The 8,771-nt window shown below is 41.8% G+C and overlaps 4 protein-coding genes across 4 annotated transcripts; 3 read left to right on the top strand and 1 right to left on the bottom strand.

Moving 5' to 3' along the window:
- The first annotated feature begins 1,094 nt into the window (after positions 1 to 1,094).
- On the top strand, positions 1,095 to 3,988 carry LOC119079440 (anaphase-promoting complex subunit 2). Its single transcript, XM_037187353.1, has 7 exons — positions 1,095 to 1,247; positions 1,312 to 2,010; positions 2,085 to 2,265; positions 2,331 to 2,589; positions 2,646 to 2,791; positions 2,899 to 3,177; positions 3,248 to 3,988. Exons 1-7 carry the CDS (start codon positions 1,188 to 1,190, stop codon positions 3,949 to 3,951), a joined length of 2,328 nt encoding a protein of 775 aa, XP_037043248.1. The 5' UTR covers positions 1,095 to 1,187; the 3' UTR covers positions 3,952 to 3,988.
- LOC119079442 (DNA polymerase epsilon subunit 3) lies at positions 3,913 to 4,645 on the bottom strand. The gene is made up of 2 exons (XM_037187355.1): positions 4,519 to 4,645; positions 3,913 to 4,412 (listed from the first exon to the last, which is right to left on the bottom strand). The coding sequence occupies exon 2, from the start codon at positions 4,398 to 4,400 to the stop codon at positions 4,002 to 4,004; it is 399 nt and encodes a 132-aa protein (XP_037043250.1). The 5' UTR covers positions 4,401 to 4,412; positions 4,519 to 4,645; the 3' UTR covers positions 3,913 to 4,001.
- A 32-nt stretch (positions 4,646 to 4,677) lies between these two features.
- LOC119079441 (deoxyribodipyrimidine photo-lyase) lies at positions 4,678 to 6,855 on the top strand. The gene is made up of 4 exons (XM_037187354.1): positions 4,678 to 5,345; positions 5,405 to 6,071; positions 6,133 to 6,325; positions 6,388 to 6,855. The coding sequence occupies exons 1-4, from the start codon at positions 4,983 to 4,985 to the stop codon at positions 6,794 to 6,796; spliced, it is 1,632 nt and encodes a 543-aa protein (XP_037043249.1). The 5' UTR covers positions 4,678 to 4,982; the 3' UTR covers positions 6,797 to 6,855.
- A 663-nt stretch (positions 6,856 to 7,518) lies between these two features.
- Positions 7,519 to 8,470, top strand: LOC119079439 (nucleoside diphosphate kinase). Its single transcript, XM_037187352.1, has 2 exons — positions 7,519 to 7,725; positions 7,971 to 8,470. The coding sequence occupies exons 1-2, from the start codon at positions 7,552 to 7,554 to the stop codon at positions 8,301 to 8,303; spliced, it is 507 nt and encodes a 168-aa protein (XP_037043247.1). The 5' UTR covers positions 7,519 to 7,551; the 3' UTR covers positions 8,304 to 8,470.
- The last annotated feature ends 301 nt before the right edge of the window (positions 8,471 to 8,771 follow it).

The following is an 8,771-nucleotide window of genomic DNA, read 5'->3' as shown; positions in this document are numbered from 1 at the left end:
AAACTAAAAAATCCGCAAGCGTTCCTCAAAATAAATTTACATTTTGTTTAGTTTTTGCAGCCAAAGCAAATACGATCGAAATACAGTCGCCGGAGGATCTTTTTTGCTGTGGATATATTTACCTCAATGGGTTTCCCGCCTCCTACAGACGACGACGGCGACGAAGACAGCAGTGATATAGCTGAGAACAAGTCACAGACATCGATCAACGATAATCTGGCGACACTAATCAATCTTGGGTACAATGAAGAAGCGAAAAACCGGGAAATTCTGGCGAAATTTAACCACGACCTTGATCAAGCCGTCAATTATTACTTGGACAATGGAAAACCTGCAGAAGACGTGGCTGTAAATGATACCGAAACAACTACAATCCAAGACGATTCGGTTAACACATCTTACACTTCGGAGGACAGTGAAGAATCAATCATTGATTTAATCGAAAGTCAATCGTCTTCGGAATCAAGTCTTGTCGATGACTCGGTCGTCGTAATAACTGACGATAATGACGAAACCGAGTAATACTCGTGTGATCCTGAAGAGGAAAACCTTTTTTTAAATAAATTCGTTTTGTGTTCGCTTAGCAATGTGTTGCTTCTTCATTTGCACACTTCATTTGCACACTTCATTTGCACACTTCATTTGCACACTTCATTTGCACCAGTTATGTCCTTGGTAAAATCCATTTCACAGCTCGAGATCCAAATTAATAGTCACGCTGGCGTGTCATGAACGTCAACACAAAAAATTCACACAAAGACGGCGCTTTCAAATGTTTTACATCTAGACGAAAGGCCCAAAAAACTGCCATTCAACTAATTATATTTTAGCACCCATTAAATGGAATTCTAGATTTTTAGAAATTTATTTGAAGGTATTCCTCGACGATTTAAGTAAAGTCCAGGGTGCCGAAAGTTGACAAGCCGCAATTAACTTCAACGTGTTTTAATTCATCGTATTCACGGGACAAAAGCATCAGCTAAATGACAGTTGAGTGGGATAGGTGACAGGTGAGACTCGTCCCAATTTCTGGGGCAACGTAACAATTCCGCCTTTTTTCAAACGAACTGAAATGTTTTTAAATGAGATGTCAACACTGCTTGACGTTTGTCGTGTTTTGCGGTGATTCTGTTGTTGTTTTCACTTACCATTACCCGGTCGGAAAGAACCAAATCTCCTTTAACGAAATGGATATCGACGTCCTGTGGAGTAAATCAGTAAAAATATTTCCGATTCTAGAGCAAAAGGTAATGGGGCGGTGCATATTCGCCTTTAAATGGCGACCGAATTCATGGAATGTTAACATTTCAGTTGATGTCCGATACGGAAGTCAATGCAGAGGAACTTCAACAGATCGTGAATGAATTATCCCGCATTGGAATAGCTGAGAATGTGTACGAGACGATCATAAACGAAATAGACACAAAATTGCGTCAAGACATCGTCCCGAAATTTTGGAATCATTTCGTTCAAAATGACCAGGACAGCGAGACCGAGTTCCATCAATTCCAAACGGCCGTTCATGAACTTCATGCAAATTACTTACAGTTCCAAGGACTGTTAACGAAGGTGCAACTGTTCAAGAAATTCGTACGCTTCCAGAATGTGCAGCATCAGAATCAAAACGAACTTGACGCCTTCAACGAAATGCTGAAAGTTACGCTGCTCTCGCAATTGCCGGCCAATTTCGAACGGATTATCTACTCGTTCTATCACACATCGTTTAAAGTCTTTGTCAACAGTCACCTGGATGTGCCTGACGAAGAAGAATGTTCAGTTGATTTGGATGAAGCAAAGTGCAACGGATGCGATAATTCGTCGGAGCAGTGTAGATGCCAAGAGCTGGTCTGTGCTTTCAACAAAACCAACCAGTTTTTAACGAACATGAGTCTGTTGGATCGACTCTCCGGCTTTACGTTAACGAATCTAATACAGGAACGAATCACCTTACACGTCCGAGAAACCTGCGAGGGAATAAGTGACACGTCGCACATCGAAAATTTGGAGAAGGTTAGTGGGGTCAGAATTTCGTTTTTGGACCCGTTCGCATTGCCCTTTCAAATTTCTTTTCTTTTTCCCACCAGTGGCTCGACACCATCGTGTTGAATTGGTTGACTAGAATTTTCAACCAGGGAACGCTGAAAATTTCATCAAATGACAATCACATTACGACCATCATCGCCGATTTCAAAGTCAAGCTCGGATATTACCTGATCGAAACGTATGCCAACACGATAATCGAGCAATTTTTCAATATCATCGTCGGTAAGGCAAAATTTAGTTCCTCTTTCCGATCGACGCTTCGATTTTCATTTATTCCCACTGAACAGACTATCCGGAAAGTCAGCCGGCTATCGACGATCTAAAACTGTGCTTGGAGAAACTGGATCTGCGGAAACGGTTGGTCAATTCGCTGACCGCTTCGCTGGAAACTCGACTTCTTCATCCGGGCGTAAACACAACGGACATACTAAGTGGATACATTGCAGCCATCAAAGCTATTCGACATCTGGACAGTTCTGGTGTTCTTCTGGAAACCATCACCGAACTTGTTAAACTGTACATGCGTAGCCGATCGGATACTGTCAGGTATTATCAGTGCTAGTGGCACCGACAGACTCTGAGATGAAATTTTTCATTTAAAGGTGCGTGGTGACTCAATTAACGGAAGAAGGTGAATTGGCCGAAGAACTAGCTAAGAGTGAGGCGATGAGTGAAGATCCGTCTAATAATGTCGATGAAATGGTGAACTGGGAGTCATGGAAACCAGATCCGGTAGACATTGACCCGAGTAAGTATTGGGGACGTTTCTAGATGTGTATGGCACGTCCTAAGACTGAGTCACAAAGAATGTCGCGAACTTTGAGATGGGCCAACAGATGGTTTTCTTTGTTACAGCAAAACTGAATCGAACTTCGCGATCTGCGGATATTATCTCGATGGTGGTTGACATATACGGCAGCAAAAAGTTGTTCGTTACGGAATATCGTCAACTGCTGGCTGAACGTTTACTCAACCAATTGGATTTCGATCCTGAAAAGGAAATACGGAATTTGGAGCTACTGAAGTTGCGCTTCGATGAATCTCTGTTGCACACATGCGAGGTGATGCTGAAAGACATCAGCGATTCGAAGCGTATCAACGCCCACATACACAACGAAACAGAGTATGATGATGGTAAGAGTTAAGAGGTCTTGCGATTATTGTGCGCTGTTTTGCTGAATTTTTCGTTTGTTTCTCTGAACAGAAAATTCCTTCAAAATATCAGCCATGGTCCTGTCGTCACAGTTTTGGCCGGACTTCAAAAACGACACCTTTGACCTGCCAGCTGTTTATCAAGACGAATTCGCAAAATACACAAAATCATTCGAATCGTACAAAGTCAACCGGACTCTGTGCTGGCGTCATCTTACCGGTCGTGTGACCATCGAAGTTGAATTGGCTAATCGTACATTGGAATTCACAGTCAATCCCACTCAGGTCGCTATTCTTCACTATTTCCAAGAGCGCAACCAGTGGACGATGGACGAACTGTGCAAGGAAATGAAACTCCAGCCGACCATTCTGCGAAAGCGAATTTCATACTGGCAATCGCAGGGCATCATCAAAGAACCGGAACCGTCAGTGTTTGTGCTAGTGGACGATTCGAGTGAAGTAACCGAGGAGATGCAATCTCAGGGACAAGAATGCGATGACGACGAAACCAGCAGCATTCGTTCGGCATCCGATCAACGCGAAGAAGAGCTACAAGTGTTTTGGAGTTACATTGTGGGAATGCTGACCAATTTAGACTCGTTGCCACTGGAGCGCATTCATCAGATGTTGAAAATGTTTGCGTCGCATGCGCCGGGCGTTGAGTTCTCGCAAGAGGAATTGAAAAATTTCTTACAACGAAAAGTGCGTGAACACAAATTGATTTTCTCCGGTGCCGTTTACCATTTACCAAAATAAATTACAAATTTCCGCTCTTGTGAGCAACTTAATTAAATCAATTTTCGGAATCATTCATCTTTCTCCTCCACTTCGTCTGCTTCGAATTCTTCTTCGTCATCCTTGGCATCGCCGTCCTTATCGTCCTTATCGTTCGCCTGTTTGCTCGACTTTTTGTCCCTCATGTTCTTTCGGTACACCTCCAAGCACTCCTTCAGCGGTTCGATGAAACTTTCGAATTCAATCTCTTCCAGTGCATCTAATATGTTTTGCGGTGTCATCGTTTTGTGTTTCAATTTTTTCGCTTCATTTATAGCTGCCGACGAGAGATAAATTATGAAAACGGAAGCTGCTTTACTAATCGCAATTCTCGCTTCTTTGGCAATGATGATTCCGTCGGGTAGAGCGTCCTTTATGAGTCTGGTTACGACAGCTGTCGGTAGATTGAGGTCTTGAATTTTTTCGACCATTCTTCAGCTTTTCTAAAAGAGAGACAAACATGATGATGGTAAGTAGACCACAACAATAAAACTCAACGGTTGAAGGATTCTATTCGCCGGTTTTTGTAGAAACCAGTCGATTGCCTACCTGTGCGATGTTTATTTTATGCAAATTCCTGATCGTCCCGGATTTCGATTGCAATTAACAATAACAAGACTGTCGGTGTTTTAGCGGTAAAACGTTTGACATTTGTGCAAAACAAAAAAAAATCGCTTTCATGCGTCAAAGTGGTCGAACGGATTCCTTATTTGTGCGTTACTGTCCGGCAAAGAACAATTTTAAACCCTTTAACGGAATGAACACAGTTTTGTTGTTAGATGTTCTAGTCACCAATTTTAACAAGGACTGAAAGCGAGTACATTTTCTTCTAAATTATATTGCGACAACCTACACGATCAGCTGACAACGAAAAGGAAAAATAATTTCACAGAAATTAAGACTGTCATTCTCGCGAGGGTTAACGAGCAACAAAACCAAAACAATTCACAAAAGTGCAGCTCAGCAGTTGATTACGTTTACGTTAGTTTGCTGTTCTGGTCATACACCAATTGATGAGACATTTAAATGAAATTCGATTAATTGTAGTCTACGCGAAACATCTGAAAATCAATTTGAGCATGAGTTCGTCATCCATATCACCTCCACCGAAAAAGCGAAACAAATCGAACAATCCGTCAACTAGCAGCGAGGTCTCCACAGAAGTAGATTCGAAAGGACGCCCAAAAAGTGTCAACTTCAAGGAACAATTCAAAAACGCTCGGATACAAACAGCCGAATCAGTGCTGGACTTTAAATTCATCAAGAGCCGTGTTCGGATACTATCGGCTAATGGAAATGTGCCGGAGAGTGCCAGGGGAATTGTTTACTGGATGTCTCGGGATGCACGGGTTCAGGATAATTGGGCGTTTCTTTTTGTAAGCGAAATGGAGAATTTTGTAATTTAATTGAATTCTCTCCTGACTTCAATAATTAGGCACAAAAGCTGGCTTTGAAGAATGAGGTTCCGCTGCACATTTGCTTTTGTCTGGTTCCGAAATTTCTCGACGCCACAATTCGTCACTACAAATTCCTGTTAAATGGACTAAAAGAAGTTGAAGCCGAATGCTCAGCACTGAATATTTCATTCCATTTGTTAATTGGCACAGCCGCGACGACAATCCCAAAGTTTGTTAAGGACAACGGAATCGGTGCCGTTGTTTGTGATTTTTCGCCTTTACGTGTTCCCGTACAGTGGGTAGATGATGTACTACATAAGTTACCGAAAACAGTTCCGTTGGTTCAAGTGGACGCCCACAATATCGTTCCGGTTTGGGAAACGTCAGACAAACAAGAATATGCGGCCCGTACAATCCGTGGTAAAATCAATAAGAAGCTCGACAATTTCTTAACTGATTTCCCGCCGGTTATCAGGCATCCGTACGAAAGTGATGCGAAAAAAATCAAAATCGATTGGCAAACAGCGTTTGATTCCTTGGAAGTGGACATGACAGTGGATGAAGTCGATTGGGCTAAACCGGGATACAGTCACGGCGTCGAAGAAATGGAACAGTTTTGTAACCATCGGCTAAAGATATTCAACGACAAGCGAAACGATCCGTTGGCCAATGCATTGTCAAATCTGTCGCCATGGTTTCATTTCGGTAATCAAATCGGACTTTGTTCTCAGGAAAACACTTTTTAATTTCGGTATTCATTTCACAGGTCAAATATCCGTACAGCGAACGATTCTGACTGTTAAAAAGTATAAAAAGTTGTATCCTAGCAGCGTAGACGCTTATGTGGAAGAGGCGGTCGTGCGACGAGAGTTGTCCGATAATTTCTGTTTCTTCAATAAAAATTACGATTCAATAAATGGCCTTTCTGGCTGGGCCAAACAAACCCTGATCGATCACAAGTATGACTTTGTTGACGTGAAACTTTCTCAGTCCCACGACTAATTGTTTCGCTAATTCACAGAAAAGACAAACGCGAATGGATCTACACCAGGAAGCAACTCGATTCATCCCAGACTCACGACGATCTCTGGAATTCGGCACAGATTCAATTGCGTCTGGAGGGTAAAATGCATGGATTTCTACGAATGTATTGGGCGAAGAAAATTCTCGAATGGACGAACAGTCCGGAAGAGGCGCTGGAAATCGCAATTTATTTGAACGACCGATACAGTTTAGATGGCAGGGATCCGAGTGGTTATGTCGGTTGCATGTGGTCAATTGGTGGCGTTCACGATATGGGCTGGAAGGAGCGAGCAATTTTTGGCAAAATTCGTTACATGAATTACAAGGGTTGCGAGAAAAAATTCGATGTTAAGGCATTTGTTTCGCGGTACGGTGGGAAGGTGCATTCGAAAGGAAAGAAGAAGTGATTGTGAATCGAATTGTCTGTAAATAAAATAAAAATTGTTGGTTGCATTGGAGTATTGAAGACGTTTTGTCGTAATTTGTACCTACTCTGGCCGAAAAATGATCGATCAGAAGCAATGATCGGTTAAATTTTATGAGATTGTTCTGGTTGCAGGCTGATTCTAAAAATTTTAAACGAAAATTTAACGAAATTTTACAAAATTTCGTTAAATTTTCGTTGAGAATTGCTCAGTTCATTTTTCCTTGTTCAAACTGGTCTTACGATTGGGTATTACGTTAGAAGCAACTTACGTCTTCCTTGTAAAAACTGGCTAACAAGTGGTTGTTTCGTCAAAAGCAAATTGTGTCTTCTTTGCACATCTGGCCTAAGAATTGGATGTTTCGTCAGAGACAACTCGAATCTTTTTTGCACAAACAGTCCCAACCATTGGATGTTTCGTCAGAAGCAACTTGAATTTGGTTTGAATGTACAAAGACAAACGGGCCTAACAATTGGGTCACCCAATTTGGGTGTTTCCACAATTGGGTGCAAATAGCGTTTCATTTTATTTGCACCCATCCGGCCGCTAATAGAGTGGATAAGTAGAAATTCGATGTAGTCTCGAATATTCATTACCCGCCAAATATTTTAAATGCAATTTCGTACGTTGCCCTACATCCATTACGCAAACGTTGACTTATGCGCTGTACTCATACACCGACATCTTCGTAATCCGCGAAGCTCCAAATCGTCTGTCAATTTTTCTCGAAGAGGTTGATGATTTGTTCATTATTGGCATTCTTTTCTTTATTTTCACACGCAATGGCTGCTAACAAGGAACGTACTTTTATCATGGTCAAGCCCGATGGTGTCCAACGAGGACTCGTTGGCAAAATCATCAAACGCTTCGAAGCCAAGGGATTCAAATTGGTTGCATTGAAATTCACTTGGGTAAGCTAAGTGGATTAAATCGATTTCTTAATGCCTGAAGCGAATTAGAATGCCACATGGCTGGATGTGCATACAGTGCCGGTGATTCAGTTATTAGTTCCGCATTGAAAAATGGAAATTCGAAATCGCTTTTCGATCGATTTTCTTTCGGTTTCCCTTCATAATTTGTCGTCCGGCTGCATTTGTGCCGGTTACACAATTTTCCGCTTAACCCTAACCTCAATTTTTTCCAATCTACTTTTCAGCCAACGAAAGATCTCTTGGAACAGCACTACGCTGATTTGTCGGCTCGTCCATTCTTCCCCGGACTTGTCAACTACATGAGCTCCGGTCCAGTCGTTCCAATGGTTTGGGAAGGTTTGAATGTGGTCAAGACTGGTCGACAGATCTTGGGCGCTACAAATCCAGCTGATTCAGCCCCAGGCACCATTCGCGGTGATTTGTGCATTCAAGTTGGCCGTAATATCATTCACGGTTCGGATGCTGTTGAGTCGGCTAACAAGGAGATCGCTTTGTGGTTCGCGGATGATGAGCTAGTCTCATGGACACCAGCCGCCGAAAACTGGGTCTACGAATAAACTCGGTCACAGTGTGAGATTCATTGTTTCGTACACCCGTGTGTCTGTTCGAAATAGTTTAACATTTCCATTTGATATTTATAACGCCGATGAAAATGATGGAATTTCTCATCTTGAATGCATAACAATAAAGTCGATATGCCTGCGACTATTTAAAGGAAAAAAAATGGTTTTTCATTATTGTCTCTCATTGGTGTTCCCGTTCCCAAGACGAATTTAGAAAACAAATAAAAGTTGTTTCGTGATCTCGTGACACAGTCTTATCACCCCATTGATTTACATTATACAATCAATTAATTGAACTCATTATCGTTGCAAATATTATTTATCGTGTCGTCTACATCGGTACTTCTACAACGAAATTTCGGTGTTTGCTCTTAACCAATATTAATGTATCGGTAAAGTGACTCAATTATAAGTTAATTACAAACGGGGACTATAAAATACATCACGCAATTACGCAAAATA

The sequence above is a fragment of the Bradysia coprophila genome, unplaced genomic scaffold (assembly GCF_014529535.1).
Source record: "Bradysia coprophila strain Holo2 unplaced genomic scaffold, BU_Bcop_v1 contig_324, whole genome shotgun sequence".
Taxonomy (NCBI): Eukaryota; Metazoa; Arthropoda; class Insecta; order Diptera; family Sciaridae; genus Bradysia; species Bradysia coprophila.
This window is presented reverse-complemented; position numbering and strand designations above follow the sequence as displayed.

What these genes read in the sequence shown, in the direction of transcription:
- LOC119079442 (XM_037187355.1), bottom strand. Translation starts at nt 4,400, where the DNA reads ATGGTCGAAAAAATTCAAGACCTCAATCTACCGACAGCTGTCGTAACC.
- LOC119079439 (XM_037187352.1), top strand. Translation starts at nt 7,552, where the DNA reads ATGATTTGTTCATTATTGGCATTCTTTTCTTTATTTTCACACGCAATG. An exon ending in TTGCATTGAAATTCACTTGG is followed by an intron (nt 7,726 to 7,970) that starts GTAAGCTAAGTG and finishes TCTACTTTTCAG; the next exon opens with CCAACGAAAGATCTCTTGGA.
- LOC119079440 (XM_037187353.1), top strand. Translation starts at nt 1,188, where the DNA reads ATGGATATCGACGTCCTGTGGAGTAAATCAGTAAAAATATTTCCGATT. An exon ending in ATTTTTCAATATCATCGTCG is followed by an intron (nt 2,266 to 2,330) that starts GTAAGGCAAAAT and finishes CCCACTGAACAG; the next exon opens with ACTATCCGGAAAGTCAGCCG. An exon ending in AGCCGATCGGATACTGTCAG is followed by an intron (nt 2,590 to 2,645) that starts GTATTATCAGTG and finishes TTTCATTTAAAG; the next exon opens with GTGCGTGGTGACTCAATTAA.
- LOC119079441 (XM_037187354.1), top strand. Translation starts at nt 4,983, where the DNA reads ATGAGACATTTAAATGAAATTCGATTAATTGTAGTCTACGCGAAACAT. An exon ending in ATAATTGGGCGTTTCTTTTT is followed by an intron (nt 5,346 to 5,404) that starts GTAAGCGAAATG and finishes TTCAATAATTAG; the next exon opens with GCACAAAAGCTGGCTTTGAA. An exon ending in GTCGCCATGGTTTCATTTCG is followed by an intron (nt 6,072 to 6,132) that starts GTAATCAAATCG and finishes TTCATTTCACAG; the next exon opens with GTCAAATATCCGTACAGCGA.